General features: G+C 38.6%; 2 protein-coding genes across 4 annotated transcripts in view; both read right to left on the bottom strand.

The window, feature by feature from the left end:
- Window positions 1-10953, bottom strand: part of CAT9 (cationic amino acid transporter 9) — a 19262-nt gene extending 8309 nt beyond the window's left edge. For all 3 annotated transcript variants that reach the window (XM_028242230.2, XM_028242228.2, XM_028242229.2), the window contains exons 1-6: window positions 9369-10953; window positions 5176-5585; window positions 1619-1795; window positions 1259-1483; window positions 996-1172; window positions 104-337 (exon numbers count right to left, since the gene is read on the bottom strand). In XM_028242230.2, coding sequence (XP_028098031.2) covers window positions 104-337; window positions 996-1172; window positions 1259-1483; window positions 1619-1795; window positions 5176-5585; window positions 9369-9630 — 1485 coding nt within the window. In that variant the 5' untranslated portion in view covers window positions 9631-10953. The remainder of the gene's footprint in view (window positions 1-103; window positions 338-995; window positions 1173-1258; window positions 1484-1618; window positions 1796-5175; window positions 5586-9368) is intronic.
- On the bottom strand, window positions 10135-26024 carry LOC145791579 (uncharacterized). Its single transcript, XM_082871945.1, has 4 exons — window positions 25325-26024; window positions 24655-25237; window positions 23809-24545; window positions 10135-10203 (listed from the first exon to the last, which is right to left on the bottom strand). The coding sequence occupies exons 1-4, from the start codon at window positions 25913-25915 to the stop codon at window positions 10135-10137; spliced, it is 1980 nt and encodes a 659-aa protein (XP_082728071.1). The 5' UTR covers window positions 25916-26024.

Below are 26024 nucleotides of genomic sequence, written 5' to 3'. Positions count from 1 at the left end.
TTTCTGTAACACTTCTAACTATTTCTGGATTCATGGTGCAAACAGTATGCAAGAATTTAATAGTTAATTATATCCCATATGTCTAATATTAAACTGCACTTACTTGACGGCAATAAAGAGCAGCAGCAGCAAAGATTGCAATAACAACGGCTACAATCAGAAAAATAAATGAAGCATTGAAGCGGTAGATGGCTCCAGCAGCAAAACCACAACAGCCAATTATGACTAGGCAAAGGACACCTTCCCTCCAGTTTGACATCCACCTTCTAGAAACTTGATTTGTCTTATCCTTCCAACGAAGGGTTACCACACAAGCCGAAACAACAGAATAGCCTGTCTGGAACAAACCAAAGTGTACATGTGAGCTGCATATACCTAATTCTAAATATGACTAAAATGCTCAAGCTAGGAAGCACTTCCAATTGGCACACATATCTTCTAGAATTAATTTCATAAATTCTTAAATCCTGTATCATAAAATCATATGTAACCAAGCTTTGGAGAATTATTGGGTATGTTTGATTTGGATTTGTAGAGTGATTTTGGGAAAAAATTTCTAAAAAATTTGTTTGGTTTGTAAATTTTCCAAAACAATTTCTAAAATCACTTTCTCTCTCTTACCTATCAATCAATCACTTTTTCTCTCTCCTCTCTCCTTCTCAATCACCTTTTCTCTCACACACATTTACTTAATTATAACAAAATATCAAATCATTCCAAACTCCCAAACTCCAAAACTACTTTCAAAATACACAACCAAACAAACCAAAAAAATTTCTAAACTCTCTCCAAAACAATTTTTAAAAACTACTCTCCCAAAACCAAACCAAACATACACCCATTATCTCTAAAAAGAAGGGCTATGTTGCGATTCGTAATTACAGGAACTTCATTCAAATGAACATGCAGAAGATTCATCCTGCTTTTGCTAAAACAAGAAGAAATACGTTTATGAATCTCTACTTGCTAAAGATATAAGTTCAACAGCAACATACCAACGAGCCGACAGAAAGAATGTGTGAGAGCACATGCACGTTGAACAGCCCTGCCAAGACGCAGGCAACAATACCAACCCATATCTGAGAATGAATGGGAGTGTGACGTGTCGGGTGCACTTTAGCAAATATTGAAGGCAGTAAGCCATCCCTTCCAAGCCCAAGATATAACCGAGACTGCTCATAAGAAAAGTTCAACAATTTAGACTGGCCATGTATGTGATGAAGGAATGTCAATGATGTGGAAGTTTACAGCATTTTACCTGAACATAAAGACCAACAAGAAGCGTAGTAGTAAGTCCAGCAACAGCACCAATGCTGATCAATACTGAAACATACTTCAAACCCTTGGATGTGAAAGCTTCAGCCAAAGGAGCTTCCTCCCCAAGGAACTGGTATGATACCATTCCAGTTAACACTAGGCAAACACCAATATACAATGCGGCACAAATGAGAAGGCTCCCCATGATGCCCAATGGTAAGTCTCGCTGAAATGTCATTTTGAGATCAGAGATTAAAATAAATAAAAACTAATCCAATATGACAAACAAACATGCCCACATTAAGCATGAAAACTGACGTTGTAGAACCATAAGTATCAAATTCAACTCAATAAAACTTACTTGTGGTCTCTTAGATTCTTCAGCTGAATTAGCAACTGCATCAAACCCAACATATGCAAAAAATACTACAGTTGCTCCTGTCAGTATTGCTTTAAAACCATTTGGAGCAAAAGGAGTCCAATTTGAAACATCAATCTTAAAAGCCCCCACGATTATGACAAAAATGACAATGAGTACCTGCAGTGCATCACAGTACCATCAGCCAAACTGCATAAAAGATGTAATGCATACAATAAATCTACATTATGTGTGAACTACCGAATGGAATGCATTTTAGAATTATTTGGTCTTCATCTTTAAAAGTATGTGGAAGAAACGAAAAATACAAAGACTACAGAGCACATTTTACCAGTTGATCTGCAACAAGCAGCCAACTCATGGGAAAATCAGTCACAAATATTAACATTCAAATGGAATAATGAACATATGGTTGATGCACCAAACATGGATGAGCTTTACACATACACAGTGACATAGGCGAACTGTGCAAGTATCACACAAAAATTGTAAAGGAATCTATCAGTTCGAAACAAACAAAACTGAAATAGTTATTATCAAATAATGACTCCAAGAATATTTTATCAGACAGAATGTTGAGCACAAAAAAAGGTCTAAACGAGAATGTTTAAATAAATGACTGTAAAAGCCATAGAGATTTTAACAAAACCAAGAATATGTAGTAAAGACATGCTAACTCCCAGTCCTTCATTATCACCCAAACTCCATTGTTGCACTATCCTGTCTTGGCTCTCCCATGCAAAGTTACCCCCGTAAGATTCATGCAGACAACCCTCACTTTGTTATACTGGGAATTTCTACACGAAGGAAGACCGATACCACCTCAACAATTTGAAAACTCATTGAGTTTTGAGTTAACCCAAAACCACTGATGATCTTCCCTAATTCCAAAGCCTGGGGTACCTCTTCAAGATGCACCATCCAACCTTTGTCATACTCCTGGTCTCTTCACAGGATTCAATCAACAACCTTATTAGGTGGAAGAGGATCATGGGTACTTCGAAAAACATGCCACACCCGTAACGGGTACTTAATGGCGTGTGGTACCTTGTATGGTACTTTTGCATACGTACTGGATACACGAAACACGAACCCAATTTTTTTTTCCTTAAAAAGTACCTAGTATATACCAAAACCATACCGTACCTCAGTTGAAATAATATTTTCTTCTACTACAGAGATAAAACTCCTTTCACTAGACTTTTTTTTTTACTTTTTGTTTTATACTTAGCATGATTTTAAAATTAAACTATGGTTTGTAAGTTATTTAATATATAGACATTTAATTTTGATTTATACATTTACTATTGGCATTAAATGTTAATTGTAGGTTGGACCTTAACAAATTAAACCATTTAATTAGTCTTTGCATTATCTAAATTAAATTTTTTTTTTTTTTTAACAAGTGTACCAAGCCATACCCGTACCCTATTTTTTTTTAATTTTTCCATATCGACGTATCCGTATCGTATCAGTACCAGTACCAATACTCGTACCCATACCCATGCTTCATAGATCACTAGGTAGGCATGCCTGCACCTAATGTAGAACATCATCCCTTCTATGGAAGATGCAAATAAGAAACTGGAGCATAAGAATGTCCAAAACCATTAAATCAGACAAAAGATGACTTCAGAAAACCACAATATGAAACTAATTTACCATGGTATGTAAAACAGTCCCTAAACTGTGTAAAGCAGAAGATTTGAACCTTTGGCAAGCATATATATCCAATGCGTAACAACTATATGCCTAGATGGCCTTCAAAATTGTAAAATGCAAGCTAGAATTAAGAAACATTAAACGACTGTCATGAAATATCTTAAGCCCAAGGAAACTAAAACAAATGCAGATAAATTCATCAAGAATTTGGTAACCTAATATTAAATGTTGTTCGCCTTTCCCCACCCAACAAAATACATAAACCCCTCCCATGTGCCTGTGTTCCTTGGTTTGTTTAATTGCCAGTAGAAATTCTAAAGCTCAAGTTCTGATACAAAGATAAGAGTCCAATCCCAAAATCACAATGTACTTAAGACCAGAGAGAATACTAGCCTGTGCCATATGTAAAAACAGAACGTGTAAACTGTACATAGCCAACATGTATTGAAAAGTATACTGCCAATACCCAGAACATAAAGAATAAAGCCTTAACATTCATATTGCTTTAAACCTATGACGCCAATGATTGTGCTTGCATTCAATTGTAATGAACAATCCCATGACAACTTAAATAGCATTTGGACATCTCCCACTCTTCTCATCTTAACTTTTTCGTACACAATAAGGTGAATAGCACACTCACTCTCAAGTATAACTAAACAATCCAAATCTAGTAGCTATTCTAAAAGACATACAGTGGACCAGTAGAAGTTAAAAGTTACTAGTTGTTGGTTTCTTGGGCCCATTTCCAAACAACTTAAGTTTTTGGAACAATTGGTGAACTAACATGGCATCAGGGCTTAGGTGGGCGAGGTCTTGGTTCAAGTCTCTCCATTTGCATTTGTTCCTTGTTTGCATTATGCTTCTCTATATATGGATATTTGCATCTCTACGTGCAAGACGGGGTCACACGTGAAGGAGGGCGTTAAATAGCTTGATATACATTCTTGGGCCAATTTCCTAATAGCTTAAACTTTTGGGACAATTGATGATCTAACACGAGCTACATTAGTACAACATCCATGGCTGGCGGTGTATAACCCAGCAGCCTACAGTTGTCATATTCACAGTAGATTGACATGTTCATGAAATTTTAATTATTTACTACTAGTAAATATTCACGAAACTCTAAATAAAATCACTAAAGAGTCATCTATGTTCCTCTGATTTTTGCTACAAAATAGCACCTGATGCATTGCCAAAACTTCCTGCCCAATTCCAAGTATTGTTCTTTTAAAGCTCTCTAGAAATATTTTTATTTTCACATTTATTGATGTTTCACGTTAAATTTTCATTCTTATTGGCAACCTTCTGACTTAGAAGAAGATATCACATCCCTAGATTTTTTTTAGGGAACATCAAATAGGAAGTTAAAAATAAGTTTATGCTTTTAAATAAATACCATAGGTTAAAATACATAAGAATGGTCTAACTTTGTTTCATTTTCCCTAACAATTAGTGACAAGGCCTATTTTCAATTTCCTCATTTTGTATCAAGCTGAAGGATGGAACAAATGCCATATTCCAATTTTTAAAGTTGTAGGATTGTACGATTAACCAATTCTTTGCTTAGGTCAACCACCCTCTGTTTAAAAAAAATTAATTAACTAATTAAAAAAAAACTGTCACTTTATGTGGGAGCATAATCCCCATGAGCCATACACCTTGTTAATTTAGCCATGTAAAAGTATATCTCTCCGGTTTCCTCATTTCATAAGTTGTGCACTTCATGGAAGTGTCAATTTTGCCTTCTGTTCAAGCCTTCAAGCTTTTGCTTCAAATGATTCTACTGATTCTTAAAAATATACAATATATCCTTATACATAGAGATCCTTTATCAACAGCCCCATAAAAGAAATATATGATAGAAAGATCACCTTTGTTGAAGTCATGACTGAGTTTAACACAGAAGATTCTCCAACTCCCAAACAAAGAACTAGTGTAAGAAGTGCTAGGAGAATTGGAGCTAATGCGTTAATAGATAGAGCACCTAAAAAATCCTCACCACCATGTCCAATCCAGCTTGGTATGTTATCCTTAAAAAAAGGAAAGAGCTCTAGTACTGCAACTACATAGCTTGCTAAGCTTCTTGCTATGCTAGCTGCACCAATATGGTAGTCAAGCATCAGTTGCGCAAACACAAGAAAAGCAGTAAGCTCATTAAAAGCGGTGTACGTATATAGGTATGCTCCCCCGACAACAGCAGGAAAACGAGAAGCTAGCTCAGCATAGCACAGCGCATTGAGCACACAAGATGCTCCAGCTAGCATGAAACTAATTGTGACTCCTGCATTGAAGTAGTAAAGAATGTATGAGGATCACTAGAAACAACATACAAATTTTGGGCAAACCAAAAATTGAAGTTCCAGCAAGAATGTATAGCTAATTTGAATGGATTCTTCTAAAACAATGAAGTTCAGCTTTAATGAAAGATTGAGTCAATAAACCACACTCGAAATGCAACACATTATGGCATTCTTTAGCCAGTGAAATCTTTACATCATGAAAGATACACAGTTATGAAGCATGGATATAACCATACAACAGGATAGAAACATGCCGCCCACTTTGAGGAATTTTTAAAAGATACTGAAGTAGCAAGGACACAAGAAGTAGCATATCAATCTATTATATCTTATTAGGGTAAATCAGATTTACCTTTGGTGAGCCCTCAGTATTACAAGGCATGGGCACCCACATTTAGGTTTCTAAAATGCGTGTAATGGCTCATGTGGAACTAATTCATGAGGTGTTGACATAGAAAGTTATTATCGGTCATGATATAATAATCCACCGAGTCATTGAAGGAGATAATTATTGGCTTTCAAAATAATGTTAGTAGTGGCATCTTGTAGATGTGGTTGGTTGGGCTAGTAGTGGCTGCTTGTGTTTAGGACTTTAACATACTCAATTAAGTTGTTGACAAAACTGATAACGAAAATGCAGAAGAATCCTGATCTTGGCCAAATTAATTGGTTGTTTGGCTTCACTCAAAGAAGGCCCTTTTCCTTCTTGTTCCCTCCACAACTACAGTTTACAAGAAAAAGCATGTAACTAAGGCATGCAGAATGTGCACCCAACCATAATTCAAATAACTACTGGTTCTCTATTTATTTATTTGAATAAGATATGTCGTCAATATTAGAAACTTTGTTCTCCAGTTATGCATAACTCTAGGGAAAACTTGAACGCTTATTTGGAAGTACCCAAGAAGTATCAATATTTAAGTTGTACCCAGGACGGCTTCGCAGAAGTACCCGGGCTTCTTGGCAAACTAGCATCTAATAAACGTTGTATGGTGGAACAATACTTACATACAATTATATATTGCCACACTGTACCCAGGCCCAACACAACCCAGAAGCTCCTACAATTCCTAAATGTGTATGATTAAATTACTATATGCGTTAAAAATAATAAAGTTATGTCATTCTAACGTTAAAGAAGAAAAAAATCAAAAATCAAAAATCAATAAAAGGGGACATCAGCCAACTCAATTACCAATTATTCAGTTTCTCTTGCAATGTCTCAATTAAAAATATACTGACATAGAACTCAGGTATTTTCATTGATTTCCGTAAAATTCACCAAGTTGCCGTGCAGAAAACCAGAGAGGTCTCTACTATGAATCTCGTGCCATTTTTACAAATAATACCAACAACAGGCCTTTCTCAGCCACACAAGGAAAAGAATATAACATGTACAGATACAACAAAATGAAATATGCCATAAGGTCTCACTTGGCAGCTTCAAAGTGCAGTGTATAAAAAATTGTTCAAGATTTTGCAGATTGCATGAAAAACTGCAGAGGAAGATTGGCTCCACGTGTGTTAAGGAAACTAATACCTATCTATCAAGGAAAAATAAAAAGGGGGATTTGGTCAAAGCCCCCTCATAATAAAATTTTAATGTATTCAGGAGAATCACAAAAAGTTTTCCCTGAAAAGTCCAACACATACCACTATTACCAAAATATTAATCTTTAAAATAATATAAATTTTCATTTAGATGTCAGTTTTTAATAAAATTAATATTTTTAGCATCCTCTCATCAAGACCTATCAAATAAGATCCATGTCGTCTATGAAATTCTTAAAAATAATAATAATAAATATAAAAAATATATATTATTACTGTCGAAATTGATGTAAATAGTAACACAGGCTTAGTTTGGGATAACTTACAAAAGTTAAAAAGTCAAAAAATTATTAAAAAAGCCAAAAAATCCATACTATTTGGGGGAAACTTGTGGGGGAAGCCTTTGAATTCAACTACCCAAAAGTCAAAAAGTCAACAAGGATAGAATGGTCATTTTAATTTTACTACAATATTTTATTACACATCTTTTCGTAAAAAGTCAAAAAGTAATCCCTAACATACATTTTTCTTTTCTCTACTTTTTTAGCCAAAAATAAAAAAGTGCACTTATATAGCACATCCCAAACAACCTTATATTACTTTGTTCGACAGTAACATGTTACTCTGACAATATTCTCCAAGAAAAAAAAAAAGAAGATATTTGACTTTGTCCTTCCTTAATTATGCGTCTCCTCCTTAGGGGATTTATGAAGTAAAATAAATTGGACTGTCCTTTTCACCAAACAAGAGTCCAATGGAGTGGTTTTGGCTAAATTTCCCAAATAAGGAATAAATTAAAATTAAAATTAAAAATTAGTTTTCTCCTTCAAGGCTAAATGAAAATTTTATCATATCCCTTCAATTAAGTTTTCAGGTAATCAAAAATATCTCTTTACACCTCAAGCTCTTCTTCCTTGCAAGCAAGGCTTGATGTCTGCTTGCCAAGTGATTTCAAATTAACACATAAACTTAGCCAAACACCAGAAATTCCATATTAAACAGTCATATGGATAATATCTAATACTCAGTTGACTTAATCATGCTAAACTTAATTAACATAAGAGTTAATATCTAAAATGCACCTGAATTTAGCATAAAAAAAGCAAATATGAATAAAAAAAAATTACAGCATCCATCAAAATTTAAGCTCAATTGATGCATACTTTATCTATATACTACAATTTTGCAAGATTAAGAATCCTATGTATTACTAAGTCGGATGCTATTTGTGTAATCCAACCATAGAAATATGAATTGGATAGGATTCGCAATCCAATCCTATGTTATTATCCTAGAATCAAACAGGCCCAAAGTTTCTTGTTTTAGTTTATGTAGTCCAATTAGAGAAACTGTACAAATCAATAGCTATTAGAACTCTAATTTGATGGTCAAAAAATTCATTTCAAAATTTAAAAATTTAACTATACTATCAAATACCCATCAAATTGGTTGTAAGGTGTAGTTTGTTTACAATAGTAAGAGCATCTTCAACTCTTCACCAATTTTTTTCATCTAATTTGATTACAAATTTGAGTAAAATACTTAATTTGATATGAACTACTCTAATCTTTTCAGCAAATATTTTAAACATTCCCCTCTTATCCCAAATTTTCCTTTTCATCAAATTTGATTGTAAAAAAATATCTCCAATGCTTCATGTTTTTTAATTTTCATCAAATTCAAATTTGACTAAAGATTTGATGAGTTCTTAATTTGATGAAAAAAATGACTCTTTCTTGATTTGATAAACAATTAATGAAAGGATTGGAGATGATCTTTTAGGAATTTTTCATTAAATTGAAAGAAAAAAAAGTCAAGGATTGGAGATGCTCTAAGAAAAAAAAGTATTTTCTTTTATTGTTCAAGTTATTCAAATTGGAAAATGACTATTTTGGCCATCAAATTAATCTTCAAACGGTTATTGATTATTGATTTGTACATCATCTCCAATGAGACCACATTAATTAAAGAAAGCTTAGAGACTAAATGTATTAAATTGATAGTTTAATGATGAAATTAAAAATAGTAATAGTTTACGAGACAAAAGTGAAATTAATCTCGATTAAAAATCAAATCTTTATGATCCAAAATGCCAAGCAAAGAACCAACACACAAAATACATACAACAATTCAAGCTCAATTAATGCTAAGTCAAACATATAACGATCCAAAACAGTAATATTAGAACGATCACATTTCAAGCATGCACTGACCTGGACCGGCATCGTGAGCGACGGTGCCGGTGACGACGAAGATTCCCGCGCCAATCGAGGCACCGATGCCGAGAAGGATGAGGTCGAACAGGCCGAGGCGGCGAACGAGTCCGTCGCCGGAAATTGCTCGGACGGAGGTCTCGGAGTGAGGAGGTAGGATTTTGCTTCTGAGAGCAGAGGACCAAAAATGCGAAAAACACGAAAGAGAAGACGAAGAAGATGAAGATAGAACAGAGTGATCGCTGCTCTTCTCTCCCCCCATTTCTCTCTCTATTTCTATATTGTTTCTCTCTCTAGAATGCCCTGCTGCCGATGGTGTTGGTGATGCAGCTAGTGAGATGAGAAGGTTTGTTACGATTGTAATAAGTGTTAATATACAACATTTGATGGGGTATGCATTTTTTGGATTTATTTATTTATAAGAAGCTATTGTCAGAGAAGAAATATCTGATTCCAGATTTTGACCAAACTTTTGTGCTTGAATTGTTTGTACTTTTGTGACTGACGCTAAAACTGTCTTGGCTATAGGAAGGATTTTTTTTTTCTTTTTTTTGTCTTTGGGTTAATTAGAGCATATTCAGCAATTTCCTTACGTTTTCCTTTAAAATATTATTAAAAAATTCATTTCATATTTTAGGAATCACTTTTTTTTCTACTTCTCTCAATAAACTCTATATTCTTTCTCTAAAATATTATTAAAATATCATTTCCCTATTCTTTCACTTTTTCATCTATCTTCTTTTTGAATTAATTAAGATGGTGTTCATTATCCAACTTGAATCAGCCTTTCAACCCAAGAAATATTTCCATTCATTGCAGCTAACATCAATGAGATCTAAACCAATCACAAACGAAAGTAATCAGTGTAGACACATCATTGCACATAAGGTTGGTTTTATGTTTCAATTTGTGGAAGCAAATTTGCTTTCTTCTTCTCATTGTTGTTCTCTTTTTCTCTGTGATTGAGTCATTTGTGTTTGTTTTTTTGAGGAGAGAGAAAGATGGGTCTGTACAACATTCCAAGCTCAAGTGGAAGGTTTCTTCATGTGCTAGTGATGAACACAATTTTGTCAGTGGCTCTGTTGGAAAATATGGTCGGATATATGTTTCAAGTTGTGGGTTTTATTTTAAAGGGTTTTCTCCAAATTTAGAGGAAGACCAATCAAGTGAAGTTGGAAGATCGAGAAGAGCAGTGTCCATTACAAAGTTCAAATCTTTATTTAAAAACAGATCTTGTGGTTACAGTGGTGGTGGAAAAAGACTGAAATGGAAGAAGAATATATAAGGAGGAGTAGTATAAATAAGGAGGAGTAGTATAAGGTGGAGAAGAAATAGGCGGTCAACTGACCAGACATTCGGGAAGTCGACCGGTTGGACATCCAGATGGACGACCGGTGAAGTAAGTTTTGCCTAGATTATTCATTTGGGATATCTGAGTGGACGATCATGGTCAGATATAAGAGAGTTACAGTGACTCATTACAAAGGAAGTGACTGTAGCAATGTTAAATTTAAGGGGTTATATAAGGGATTTGATGAATGATTTTTGAAGAATCAATCCCTTATAATAGCGAGTAATTATTCATTGTCTTATGCGCAAATTTAGGTGGTGTCTTAATTTACGTATTATTGATTGAAATAGTAGGTCTTATCATTTATTTGTCTCTTTTGGGAGACAATTGAACACTAGCCTAAACATAAATGGTGTGAAGTAATATTTTTGAGGCAATGAATAATTTATTGTTAATTACACTTACCTCTCTTGAGTTTAAATAAAATATAAATTTTACAAATTTAACATAAGCATAATTGAACTCCCATAAAGCTTTAGCTCTACTTGTTTTTCTCCATAATCCATGGGGTTAGATTACGATACTCGTGGGTCTTATAGAGTTGATGTGTGTTTCAAAAAATGATCATGGAACTAAAATTTCATGCGATTAAAAATATCCTATAATGAGGAGACTAACAATTTCTATGAAAGATGTGACATTCAAATCCATTCCCCATAGAATTAGAATTGAAATGATTGTTTTGTCATCGTTTTACAAAAACAACTAATAAGTCACGTTGTAATTTTATATATTTAATATTAATTAACTAATATCATCATATTATTACATAAATAAATATAATTTATCCTATATTTTAAACTTAATTTTTTAATTTTTTGACTATTTTAATTTGAAATTAAAAGTTTGTTTGGTTTGATTTTTTTGAAAATAAAATAATTATAATTTAGATGAGATATTTTATTTTGTTAACTTTTTAACTTATATTATCTTTATATTTTTTCTAGCCAAAAAATCATTACCAAACAACCCCTTAATTTCACCATACCACTAGTAACCCATCCTCCAACCTATTGTACAGAAAACACTTGGCTTGAGAAGTGACTTAGTGGCTTTTTTTAATTTTTTTTTGACTAAAATAGGGGATAAAAAAATTAATATATTTAGAACTAAATTTTTAACATTTAAAAAAAAAGTGCAAAAAGTAGAATAAAAGAGAAAGAATCTTTAAATTTTTTGTATGAATTGTTTTTTTTTTTAATGACTTTTTGATTATTTTACTAAAATAGTCTCAAAATAGTTCATTTTATTAAAATATCATCTTTTTTACATTGAAATACACATTATTTATATTTGCCTTGTCTCTTTAGTTTTGTTAAAAACACTTATTGTAATTATATTAAAATGAAGGGTTTTGTTATATTTTTTGAAACCTCATACTCATAGGATGTTTGTGTAATTTACCATCGCTTTTTCTTGGATAATGTTAGGGCTACCTTATTCAAAAAAAAATATATAATAAATATATCAATTTTTTTATCAAATAAATAATTAAATATCTTATATAAATGACATAAGTAAGAAATTTAATTACTTATATAAATGACATAAGTAAGAGATTTAATTATGTGTTTAATATTTTTCCTTTTTCTTGCCCTTCAATTTGTCAACGTAAGCATAATGGAGTTGGGTCTCACAAGCAATAGGTAATAATGACTCATCAGTGCTTACCGAGTAATAATGTTAAAATAATTAAATATTTTTAATTTTATTTTACTCCCTCTATCTTAAAGTAATAGTCATTTAAAAAAAAATTCACTTTTTTGATAATATAACTATTACACTTTAAAATATTAATTTTTAAAAATTACCTTTTGATTGTATATTTTTTAATAATATCAATTGTCATCATTATACTTTTTATATTATTAATAAATTTAAAAGAATGACAAAATAAAAAATTTATATTATTTTATTTCTTAATTTTTAAAAAATGATTAATATTTTAGGACAATAAAAAATATAATAAGGGACTAATATTTTGAGATAAAAAAATTTGTTTTGTATTTTATATATTATTGGCAAATTACCAGGCATGTAGGCACTCATAACACAATGAACACGGTTAGAGATGTCCAATCTATTAAAAAAAATTACTAAACACCCATGAGTATTTGGTAATTTTTTTTGATAGATTGTTTGGTGTCTATAACATTTTTGTAACACAATTTAACACTAATAAAAATCAGTTACTCTTGTGCAATTGACCTACACTTTTCGCTCCTTATTCATACGTGATCACAATTTATTTTAGATGGGTAAAAAAATGTTATCCACAGCAACAAATGATCAAAACTAACTTAAGAAAATGTAATAAGTCATAAATTAACAAACACATTCTAAAATAGAATAACCAATTTCTATTAGGAGTGAAACTACAATATCTATATATCTATCTATCTATATTATATATATTAATCCAAATAGTCTTTTGAACCAATAGTCTTGTAAGAGTTTTAATCTTTCTGTGTGGACTGTTTTTTGTCCACACTACCAAACAGGTACTCAGCTAGAGAACACCGGCAGAATAGGTTGTGCCCGAACGACCTGTCATAGAAAAAAAAGACTCCGGCGGTGGTTCTTCTACCCGGGGCCCAAACAGGTACTCAGCTAGAGAACACCGGCAGAATAGATTGTGCCCGAACGACCTGTCATAGAAAAAAAAGACTCCGACGGTGGTTCTTCCACCCGGGGACACTCCGACGATCAAGTCAGTAATCAATATCTCTCAAAGATAACTAATTGTGCTTAACTCACAAGCCAGAATACCAAAAACGTATCTTAGACCCACGAGAGTGTCCTACTTTTATAGCCAACACTGATCTGATCCCTGTAGAAGCCTTACTCCAATGGACTCTAACTCAATGCTCATCTTGGGCTCTCCAATAAATAAAGATAAACTCCCTAAGAGCTTTATCCTTATCCAGGCTGAGGTCCTCCCCTATTCTAGGACTCTCGTCCCTTATCCGTTCATCTCGGATTCCGGTATCTCCGCAGATAACTTCGGCCTAGCCGACATCGTGTCATGACCATGACACGTGGCACCTCTGTTGGCACTCTGGTGCCACCTTGGCCACGTGTTCCTTATTCAAAAAATATGCCCCCACACTTTCATAGTAAATTTTTAAACTTTATACAATTAAAAATAAATTTAAAAAATATTATTAACTAACTCATTAAACTAACAATTTTAAAAATATAGTAAATAATTCCAAGGGGAAGAAAAACTATTTTCCTAATATCTGTTACTAAACTCCCTCACAAATTTTCAAAAATAAAGATTAAATTCATCTTTCCTATTCCATCTCTCTAACCTATTCTTTTTTTCAAATAAACTTTCATTCTAGGTCGCTATTGCATAAGGTAATTTATAAGAGTTGATATTCTTTTACATTTCAATAGAGCAGTGGAAAAATAATTTCAATTTTTTGCTGGTGCAAGTCTTGTGTGTGTGTGTGTGTGTGTGTGTGTGTGTGTGTGTGTAGGATGAAAAGTCCATTCATATGGTGCAAGTTGTAATAGGAAAAAATTTCATCTATAATACAATTATTTTGTGATTATCCTATCTATTTATAATTTGCCAATTCATCTTTATGTTAAAAGCATATATAGTTTAAGACAAATCTTCTATATCTATACTATCAATCAAAATATATTTTTCGTTTGAAAGACTCTATAAATATTAAACCTTAATCTAATTTTTTTATTTAAAAAAGTAAATCTTAAGAAATACACATTATATACAAATTTTAGCCCATCTAAATATTTATAATTTTGAAATTTAAAAATCTTAATATAAAAAGCCAAAAAAAAAAAAAATATTAGCCATATCTAACCTATCATACTAAACCCATATTTGAAATTTAAAAATATTTAAAAGGAAATTTCAAATGCAACTTTAGTCTTATATAATTTTAAATTTTAAAAATATTTACTTTAAATTTTTTCATTTTATTTTTGAAAACTAAAAAATACATTGGAGTCTAAAAAACTAAGAATTTTTTAGGCATCAAAATATTTATGATGCAGTTATTAATTTTAAAAAAATTCCGCTTGGCACATATAAATTTTTTTTTATAAAAAAAATACATGTATAATGTGTATTTTTATGCCGCGTTTAAAAATGCATGTGAAAAAAAACCTATCAATATAGGGTAATCAATTATTATAGTCAGCTCATTCAAATTTATACAAATATTAATCCTACCTTTTGTGCAGAAAATAAGGAAAGAGAGGGAGAGAGATGGGAGTGAATTGTAAATGGTTAGGAAGAGAAAATAGAGGAAAAGAATAGGAAAAAAAAAATTAAAGAGAGGAATGTGTTAGGAAAGTACTAAAATTTCTTTGGGCGGAAAAATTATTTTTAGTCAAGCAAATCCAATTGTTAATCTCATAAATGGATTGATCTGAACCGTTCTAACCAATTGTGTTAGAAAGAAACAAAGTTATTTTGCCTATGTTTGGGAAGTAGTTTTGGGGGGTTTTTTAGCTAAAATAGTCACAAAAAAACAAAATAGTATTTTTAGTCCAATAAGACAAAACATCATATCCAACTCATAATCATTATATTATTTCTCTCACAAAAAAATTAAAAAAGTCAAAAAAGCCAAAAGTCCTTCTCAAACCAGGCTTTTTAGTCCCTGTAAGAGGGGCTAATTTGAGCCCACTAAATTATTTAGGCCCAATAGCCCAAGATTAGTGGGCCCGAATTTATCGCAAGTCCAAAAATCGGTGGACCCAGATTTATCGCCATCAAACGGATTGAATCGCTCTAAGCCTCGAAAGGGTTCGGATCCACGGACCTAGAGACTTACTCGGGCCCGGGCTCGAAAGGGTATTAAGCAAGCCTAGAGATCCGAGGCACTCGGACTCGAAAGGGTTCGGATCCACGAACCTAGAGGTCCTAAACACTTGGCTTCGAACGGATTCAGACGCAATCTAGAAGTCGCTCCGTTAATGAGTCCCAGAACACTTGCGGGCTCGGAGCTTTCCGGGATCTACGCACCAGAACCATGGGCGTAATGGAGTTCGAACAAAGGACCCGATCCCGAGGACGGTGAGTGGAGATAAATTCACTCTTCGGTTAAACTAGCCTATACCCGGGTCGAGGTGGCACGACCCCGGGGGGTCCATGAGACTCGGCAATATTTTGCGGCAGGACGTCCTCTGGGACTACCCCTGACCCTTTGGGATGATTGGGGATCATTGGTTAGGTGTGGCTAAGAAGAAGGGTTCGCCGAGGGAGTGATCTCCTCTTCGGGGTTTTCTCATCCTCGGAGAAGTCACCTACTCGGAGAAGTCACCTCCTCGGAGAGGTCACCTCCTCGGACAAGGTGGTTAGAGAGAATATCCCCCATGTGCCTTGCACATGGGCTCCATCCTACATCATGAGGTGCCTATAAATAGCACCCACCCATAGCTTTACAAGGGATGGATTTTAGAGATTTTTAACTCTTGGGAAAGAACTAATTTCCCTTCTCCATTATCAACCTTGAGAGTGAAAGTGGGAGATCAATGGGAGAGCCTTGCCATTATTCTATTCTCTAGCCATTTTGCCTTCTTCTTCACCCAATCTCTTATCTCCATCATCTCCTTTATTGTTGTGTTCCTAAGTTGAGATTATTGAAGAATCTAAGTCTCTCATCATATTCTAGAGAATTCGATCTTCGAATTTTCCAACTCCTTTCTTGAACCCTCTCCTACATTTTGGCGACTCTGCTGGGGAGGCGGATTGTTTAATGGTCTCAACGAGATCTGGAATCCACACAACTCCAACAAGGATGGCGGGAGAAGATGAAGTTCACCAACAAGGATCCTCTAATGGTGGTGATGACAGAACCATGGCTCCAGATCAGCCACTTTTGCTTGAAGCCATTCAAGGACTTCAAAATACTCAGCAAGAGATTCTTACCACTCTTCAGAATCTCACTCACACCATGTTGGTGATGAGTTCTAACTTTGCACCGGCGCCAAACGGAAATCAAACTGGTGGTGGAATTATTCCCGCCGGAGCGCAAAATCAAATCCAAGGAGAAGTAGGCCCCAATCAGCCTATGGCTCATGGCAACACGGCCACAGTAACACATGCTCAAACCACAGTAGGCGGCAGCAGTTTGCCCATGCCCGGGCTCCATGGCGTGCCGAGCCAAGATCCAATGGTGACTAGGGGAGTTTCTGGTGTAATGAATAGCACTCCAACGACTGCTGGTGTCCAGGAAAACATAAGGAGCATGATGGCGCAAAAGGGAGCTATGCCCGTACCTAATCTTGTTACGCCACCAGTGAATGTTACCCAAGCACCAAGCGGGCCTCCTTTGGTGCCGACAACAAATCTGCAAGCACAACCCGGTATAGCGGCGCCGTGCGGTGGACTCTATGGGCCTCAATTCAATATCCCATCACCAACTGGCTTGTCTATAGGCGCTGATGGCCAGTATCGTCAAATGTCCTCACCAATGATGAATTCGCAGCACCAGAATGGCCAAGACGCCCCTAGCTCAGTCTTCGGGTACATAAGCCAAGTCTCGGGAATACCACCATCAAACTCTCTCCCTCAACAGTTTCTCACTCTCGCCGATGTGCAGGCCATGTTCGATCTCGAACGGGGCAAGAGGACCTTACCCTCTTTGCCTGATCCAGACGTCAAGCCGCCTTACCCCATTGAGATGCTGAGCTATCCATACCCTGAGGGGTATACAGTGCCGAAGTTCATCAAGTTCGACGGCAAACAAGGAAATGCCCGAGAACATGTTGTGCGATTCATCGAGACTCTAGGTATTCATGGTTCAAACCACGTCCTCCGACTGAGAGAATTCTCTAAGTCCCTCACCGACCGAGCATACAGTTGGTATGTTAATTTGGCCCCAAACTCTGTCCGAAGTTGGGAGGAAATGGTTAACAAATTCCACTCCAAGTTCTTTCAAGTGGCGGAGAAGGTGACCACACTTACATTGTGTAAAGAGAAGCAACAAGAAAGTGAAGACATCCTTGACTACGTCAAAAGGTTTCAGGACAAGGCCGTGGATTGTCATGAAGCAGTTGATGAGAGTTATCTGGTTCAAATTTGTCTAGAAGGGGCATTGAGCAGGTACAAAATGTTTCTAGTTAACCACAAGCTACCCACCTTCTCGGCATTAATAGAAGCAGCTCGGAACATTAGCATTCCTCAGGCTCAGGAGTCCGGATTTAAAGCCAGTTACAAGACTAGTTTCAAGTCATCTCGTGGACCTATCGTTGCTGCTGCCTCTGCCCCGGATACCCGAAATTCACAAGGAGGAGGTCATAGAGGCCAGAAAAGAAAGCAATATAATGGTGAAAAGGGGAATGTTTCTTATCCATGTGGAATCGAGGAAGTGAAAGCTCTAGTTAAGGAATGGGTGGCTGACGGAGAGCTAAAATTGCCTTATGTTGAAGAAATGCCATCAAAAAAGGACCGTGAGAGCCCTGAATTTTGTGTCTACCATCGTACATTGAAACATCCGACAGAGAAGTGTTGGACTCTCAGGAAAATCTTCAGAGATAAAGTCGAAGCAGACGAATTGAGGTTCAAAAAGCGAGGGACTCAAGACATCCGAGAACAACCATATCCTCAACACCGGGACAAGGGCAAGAATGTTGCTATGATAGCTTATGAAGGCCCAATGATCGAGGCTATCGCTAATCTCGATGACGATGACTGTTATCTGGACGACATCCTCGAGCCAGAGGGTGAGCAAGTTTACTATGGAAGTGCTCTCGATCCAGAGGGCAGAACATTTATGACTCATGGCAAAGATCCCTTTGATCCAGAAGGAGGAGAAGAATACTATGGAAGAGGAGGACACCATGTTTATGTGGCATCTTATTTTGAGGAGACCGAGGAGATGGTTAACTACGAACCTCCAAGAGTGGAAAAAGATCCGGATCACTATGCCAAAACCCTGCAAGACTGTGTAAAGTTCAAGCAGTTCTTTGACCAGCTTGGACTTTCCAGGGAGGCAAGAACGGAAATCACCAAGTCTATCATTAATATAGCCGAGGCACACCATGAGGAATGCATGTCTACTGAGGGGTCTATCCCGAGGAAGGCAAAAGAGCAATCTAGTGCCATTACTTTCTCCGAGGCTGATCGGAAGTATCCTTTTTCTCACAATCGCCCGCTTTATGTGACTGTTTTTATTAACGGGGTTGAGTTCAAAAGGGCCTTTCTAGATAGTGGAGCCTCTATCAACATTATGACTCGCGCTACTCTAGAAAAAGCCGGAATCTCTGAAGAACGCATTGTGAAGCAGCCGATAGTCATCACTGGCTTCGGTGGAGAAAGGAGAGTTACTATCGGATGCGTAACTGTTGATTTAGCCGTTGGAGAGATTCGCTCGGCCACCAAGTTCCATATTATCGATTCTGAGGCAAATTATCACATCATTCTAGGGAGGACCTGGATGCATAGATATGGGGCTGTACCATCGAGTTATCATCAGTGTGTTAAGGCTAAATGGGGAAAGAAGACGGTGACAATTCAGGCTACAGAAAGGCCTTTCGAGATCCATGAAGCTCATTATTCTGATGCCATCTACTTCACCGAACTGGCTGTCGAAGAAGTTCCCACCACCTCTAAGCCTCGAGGGGTCAAAATTCCTCGTTGGGAGGATATCAAAGATGACAAGGAGCCGATGGCAGAATCAAGTAAGCGGGCAATGTCTAGAACAGAAAGTCTGCCTATTCCTCGGAAGGTGATGAAAGTTCGAGAAGGAGGTAAGATGGTGTATTATTTATGAAGGTGCGGGGAGTCGGTTTCTTCAGTCACCGACTCCGAGTCAAAAGAAGAGCCTCCTAACAATGATATAGTAATAAAGCCTGAAGTGGCTCCAGAATGTATGCAAGATGGGCCGAAGCCTCAGCCTGAACAACTTATCGAAATAGATCTGAGTGATGGACAAGATGCACCGAGGCCGGTATTCGTAAGTTCGAGCCTTAGCCCAGAGAAGCGGGAACAGTTGTTAAAGTTGATAAGCCGATACTCAGATGTGTTTGCTTGGTCATATAAGGAAATGCCCGGACTAGATCCTGACCTAGTCTCCCACTATCTTGATGTGTTCCCAAACTCCAAGCCAATTAAGCAAGCTGCTCGAAAATATCATCCAGATCTCGAAGAGAAGATTAAGGAGGAGATTGAAAAACTTCAACAGGCTGGTTTCATCCGGCCAATACAGTACCCCACGTGGTTAGCAAACATCGTGCCAGTAAAGAAGAAGAATGGCCAAATCAGAGTATGTGTAGACTTTCGAGATTTGAACAAATCTTGCCCGAAGGATGAATTCCCTCTTCCTCACATCGACACCCTCGTGGATACTACCTCGGGACACCAGATGTTCTCATTCATGGATGGATTCAGTGGATACAATCAGATTAAGATGGCTGAAGAGGACGCAGAAAAGACTGCTTTTAGAACACCTCTCGGAAACTTCTTCTATACAGTCATGCCTTTCGGACTCAAGAATGCCGGTGCAACTTACCAAAGGGCTATGACTGCAATCTTTCATGACATGATCCATCATGAGGTGGAAGATTATGTTGATGATCTAGTGGTGAAATCCAAGAAAGAAGAAGACCATCTCCGAGACCTTGAGAAGGTATTCAAGAGGTGCCAGAAATTCAAAATGAGGATGAATCCTCTCAAATGTGCTTTCGGGGTGACGGCCGGGAAGTTCCTCGGGTTTCTTGTACATAGGCATGGTATCGAGGCAGATGAAGACAAGGTCAAATCTATCAGAGCAATGCCTCCCCCGCATTCTCAGAAGGAGTTAAAGAAGTTCCTCGGGAAAGTGTCTTATATTCGGAGGTTTATCCCAGCACTTGCAGAGATCTCGGCCCCTTTCGGTTCATTGTTAAAAGGAGATGCCAAGTTCGAGTGGAACCAGGAGCACCAAAAGGGCTTCGAGAGAATCAAGGCAGCCTTGACCTCGCCTCAGACCATGATAGCCCCGCAGCCCGGGGTGCCGCTAATGTTGTACTTAACTTCAACCCCCAAGTCCATAGGGGCATTATTGGTCCAAGATGTAGATGGAGCAGAACGCCCGGTGTATTACATCAGCCGGAAGATTCGAGGAGCAGAAGTCCGATATACCCCGGTAGAGAGACATTGTTTAGCTTTGGTATTCACTGTCCAAAAGCTCAGACATTACTTCTTAGCACACCAGATTCGGATTGTCACTAAAAGTGATCCAATCCGATACCTCCTCAGCAAGCCTGCTCTAACCGGGAAGGTGGCAAGATGGTTGTTAGCACTAGGTGAATTCGAGATCACATGTGTAGCCCCCAAGGCGATCAAAAGCCAAGCCTTAGCTGATCTCCTTGCCCAATTTCCAAGTGGTGACTATGAACCAGTGAATGAAGAATTAAGAGGAGAGGTGCATGCAGCTATGGCTTTCGAGGAAAACTTCTGGACATTGAGCTTTGACGGAGCAGCAGCCGGAGGGAAGGGAGGAACCAGGATAGTCCTTACAAGCAAAAGTGGGGAAAAGTTATATTTGTCTTATAAACTGGATTTCCATTGTTCGAATAACGAAGCCGAGTATGAGGCTCTTATTTTAGGCTTGATAGCAGCTGAGAAGCACAGTATCAAGAAGATTCGGATCCGGGGGGACTCAAAGCTGATAGTGAAGCAAGTTTCAGGACAGTTCGTCTTAAAGGAGCCTGCCTTGGCCACATATCGAACAACAGTCCAAAGGCTTCTTGACAAATTTCAGAAGGTCGAAATAGAGCATGTGCCTCGCTCCGACAACAAGTTTTCAGATGCCCTCGCAACATTAGGGGCAAGAGTTGACATTCCAGAGGAAGAGGCAACAATTGTTATCAAGAAGAGAACAGAACCTTCAATAATACCCGAAGACAAAGGCCTTCCGGAGGACTGGAGAGGAGAAGTCCTCGAGCAACTCAGAAGCAAAGTTGGAAAACTGACTATGGCCAAGCTTGCCCAATTCACAATTATTCAAGGTGAACTTTACTTCCGAGGAGGTACCGGATTCCTAGCCCGGTGTATTGGCCAACAAGAAGCAAGCTTCCGACTACAACAGATCCATGAAAAGTCTTGCGGGGATGGGGATATCAGTCTGTATAGAAGAATCCAAAGACAAGGTTATTATTGGCCCGAGATGGAGAAGGACTCAAATCAATTACAGAGGGAATGCCCCAAGTGTCAGTCATACATCCGGGAGGATGAGAGTTGCTTTGAAATTGATACCCCTGACTGGAGGCAAGTCTACATTGACTATCTCAAAGAGGGAACACTACCTGAGAGCCCGAGGGACATTGCACACCTCAAGAGGAGAGCGAGGCGGTACTTTCTTGATCAGGACAAGCTGTATAGAAGAAGTATTGAGGGCACTCCCCTGAGATGTCTCTCCAAGGAGGAGTCAGATCTAGTCCTCGGAAGAGCCCACGAGATTGAACATCAAGGAGGGGCTCGGCTGTTCGAGCAACTTATACACCTTGGGTATTACTGGCCGACCATGGAGTCAGATGCATCCCATCACGTGAAGAGGTGCCAGACTTGTCAGAAACACGGAAATTTGATCCATGCTCCAGCTGTAGACCTGCATAGTATCCGAACGCCATGGCCGTTCCATACCTGGGCTTTTGATCTGATAGGGCCCATCTCTACATCTTCTAAGGGGTACAAGTGGATTCTCGCAGCCACAGAATTGAGTACAAAGTGGGTCGAAGCAATTCCTCTGAAGAACGCTACGGGGCCTGCAGTTGCGAACTTCATCAAGGAGAATATCATTTGCCGATTTGGAGTACCAAACACCATCCTCTCGGATAACGGCACTCCCTTCATAAACAAAGATGTGAAGAGCCTCCTAGAGACTTACCAAGTGAAGCATCACAAATCCACACCCTACTATCCAAAAGGGAACGGGCAGGCGGAAGCCACAAACAAGACACTGATAAGGATTCTGAGCAAGATGATGGATGAGTTTGGGGGGACTTGGTCCGAACAGTTGATAGTAGCCCTATGGGCGTATCGCACTTCGAAGAGAAAGCCAACTCAAGCAACTCCTTACTCCCTTGTGTATGGGTCCGAGGCAGTGTTACCTATAGAGTTGGAAACGCCATCTGCTCGAATGGCTCTCGCCTCGGGAATGGTATTGGAGCCTCGAACCACCAGATTGGAAGCATTAGAGGAAAAGCATGACAGAGCTGCAAAAGTCATGGAAAGGTATCATGAGTCCATCGCCCGAGCCTATAACCAGACTGTGGTACCAAGGAAGTTTGAAGAAGGTGATCTAGTATGGAAGATTGTAGACCCAATCATGCGAGGACAGCCTTTACCCAAGTTTTCTCCAAAATGGGAAGGGCCCTACAAGGTGGTTCAGGCAAGCTCAAGCGGGTACTACAAACTTGTAAGGGTTGAAGACGGCTTCCGAACTGGCCCGCTCAATGCAAAGTTTATCAAGCATTACTACCCATAGTTGGACTCATCTATGTTGAAATTCATTTTCACTTTCTTACTTTGTCTAAAGGTTGTATTTCCCTTGCGTTATGAAGAAGCCGGTTTTCTCTATGGTGTATGTTTTATCCCATCACTTACAGTGAATCTATTATGCTTTTGTCAAGAAAGTTGAAGAACTAATGAGAATATTTCAGCTTTTATAAACATGTGCATATGATTGTTCTATCATTCGAAATAAATATTTTATCAAGTAGAATGAGAAAACAATGCGAAAATATCCAAACAACAAAAATTTTGTCATTTCATTGCATTGTCCTAGATAAAACATTTTTATCGAAAGGGGCAAGAAAGTAATGATAAAAAAAAACTCAATCTTTCCTAAAGACACCTTCGAAGAAGCTGCCCGTCACATCTACATCTGGAGGACAAACAGTAGAGTGTGCCTCTAAAGTCTCCAAGGCCCGAGCATAACCCGACTCAAGTTCACGAAGAGTTGCCTTTGTCTCATCTATAGAGGTGCGATAAGAGGCAAGCACAGACATAAGTTCCAGCCGATGACTGGCGTTCGAAGCTATATCCAGGCGCTTCCGAAGCCATGATAAGTCCACTTGGTGACGCTCCATGTCAGAGATCCCCTGATACGCCGTCTCGACTACTTTTCCATTAAGGTCACACAATCGTTGCGTGTCCAAGCTATATAAGATAGTGGCAAAAGACTCGAGAAGAGCAGTCTGAATGAGTGGACACTGGCAAGCAAATGAAGCAAAGGTCTCCGGGTAACTTGAATGCACAAGCTGTAGAACTGAAGCAAACTCAGGAGCTACCCAATAATGGAGAAATGATACTTTGCCAGAAGTCGAAGGAGGAATTGGGGCCGGAAAGTTGCTAGTCTCAGGAATCTCCCCAATGTCTATCGGGTTAGATGAACCACCCGGAGGGGTAACTCCCGGCAGAGGTCCCGAGCCTGAGAATGCCGAACGATAAGGGGACAGACCAAAAGCATCACTATCAATGTGGAAATCACTGAGATTCAAATCCAAAATATTTGAAGGCACTGGCGATGAAGAACCTCTGGCAGTCGTCTCAAAGGCAGGTGTTCCCCCTTGAGAAGGAGAACCGTGAGGAGTTACAAAGAGAGTCGGAGTAGAGTCCGGGGCAGGTGAAGACGGGACCCCGGTAGCAGCTAACACCGGAGCAGAGTCCGAGGCAGGTGAAGGCAGGACCCCGGTAGTAGCTAACACTGGAGCAGAGTCCGAGGCAGGTGAAGGCAGGACCCCGGTAGCAGCTAACACTGGAGCAGAGTCCGAGGCAGGTGAAGGCAGGACCCCGGTAGCAGCTAACACTGGAGCAGAGTCTGAGGTAGGTGAAGGCAAGACCCCGTTAGCAGCTAACACTGAAGAAAAGATAAGAAGGCCTTATTAGAGGTAGGGAACAGGAAAGCCATTTAAGTAAAGATTTCTCACAGATATAAGTAAATGACAAACTTCAGAAAGAAAGATTACCAGAGGGAGAATCAATATGCAAAGCAGGGGCAACTGAAGGACTCCTAGCATCAACAAAGTCACTTGGTCGTGTAGAGACCACCTGATCGATCTCAATGTCTGATGAAGCCTGAACAGTAGTAGTCATCCCTGAAGAAGGAAGGAGGGCCGGAGGATGAGAATCACCATAAGTGCCAGAGCGAGTCTCAGAGATCTCTAGCACATCCACCTCCACACCATTCCCAGAGGCGCACCTCATCTCTACATCGCCTCTAGAAGCATGGCCCGCGACATCAATTTCTGTGGCATCAGTCCCTCCAGCAATCTCAACATCAGAACGGTGAGCCCCAACAAACTCGTCACCAAGGTAGTGCTCCTCCTCAGCTACGGTAGGGCGATGACGACGCGTGCGTGGAATAAGGTCACAAAAATGATCGGAGGACTCAGCCTCATCATCATCGTCATCTATAACTGCTATACGAGGGGTGCACATCTTCACAAGTCTTGCAGACAAAGGGAGGGTGTCGTCCAAGTCTGAGTCCGGCCTGGGGGAGGCAGCATGGCCAGGAGCCACGGTACCGAGAACGTCAACAACCGCAGGATCCTACATAACATGGGCAAATAAAAGTTTTCATTTTAGAAGGTATAGTCGCAAGAAGGAAAGTAGCTTCAAATCAAGAATTTCGGGTACCTCACGAAGCCTTTTGGAAAGGCGAGGAGCGGAAGGACTGGCATCAGAAGTCCTCTTGTGAGCCATCTTCTTAAGGCGGGTCGTCCGAGGACCAGAGGCCTTATTCAAAGGGACTGGCTCTGGAGAAGTAATTGCCAAGCTAGAAGCAGATGCCCGAGCAGAAGGGTCAGTTGGAGCAGATGAAGTGAAGAAACCCTCGTACATGTGGTCAGATTTTCGGCTCTCGGGTAGCCGAAGAGAAGAATCCTTCTTATAAATCGGCGGAGGCAAACATACGGTCGGTCTGCTCTGGACAAATGCAATAAACGCATCGATATTCTTCTGCCAATACCGCCTGAAAGAGGGGGTGAAACCCCCTACTCGGCTCAAGCCTGGCATCGTCAAAGAGCCGGATATGGGAAGCACGGTGTGTATAAGCCGGCGACTGAAGCGCCCGTAGCTCTCTGAAAATGATAATAAATGAGGTGCTGGCCCCGGGGCACATTGATCAAACCCGAATTGACATGCTACACGGTCAGGCCTATAAACGGCACTATCAACGCCTTCCTCATGCCACACCGGTAATGAACTCGGACGGATCATAATTAGCATATCAACAAAGGGTGCAGGGATGTTCTTCGGCAAAGGAAAGGACACCAAGCGGGAGGAACCATGATAGATAAGCGGTGTGGCCACACCTACAGGTGGGCATACATACGGC

Source organism: Camellia sinensis, chromosome 5 (assembly GCF_055761805.1).
Source record: "Camellia sinensis isolate YWXY chromosome 5, ASM5576180v1, whole genome shotgun sequence".
In the NCBI taxonomy this organism is placed as follows: Eukaryota; Viridiplantae; Streptophyta; class Magnoliopsida; order Ericales; family Theaceae; genus Camellia; species Camellia sinensis.
This window is presented reverse-complemented; position numbering and strand designations above follow the sequence as displayed.

Coding starts and splice junctions, on each gene's coding strand:
- LOC145791579 (XM_082871945.1), bottom strand. CDS start 25,915: ATGCTAATTATGATCCGTCCGAGTTCATTACCGGTGTGGCATGAGGAA. Junction 25,238..25,324: donor TTTCCAAAAGGCTTCGTGAG/GTACCCGAAATT, acceptor CATGTTATGTAG/GATCCTGCGGTTGTTGACGT. Junction 10,204..23,808: donor TGTGTGACCTTAATGGAAAA/GTAGTCGAGACG, acceptor TGATTGGTTTAG/ATCTCATTGATGTTAGCTGC.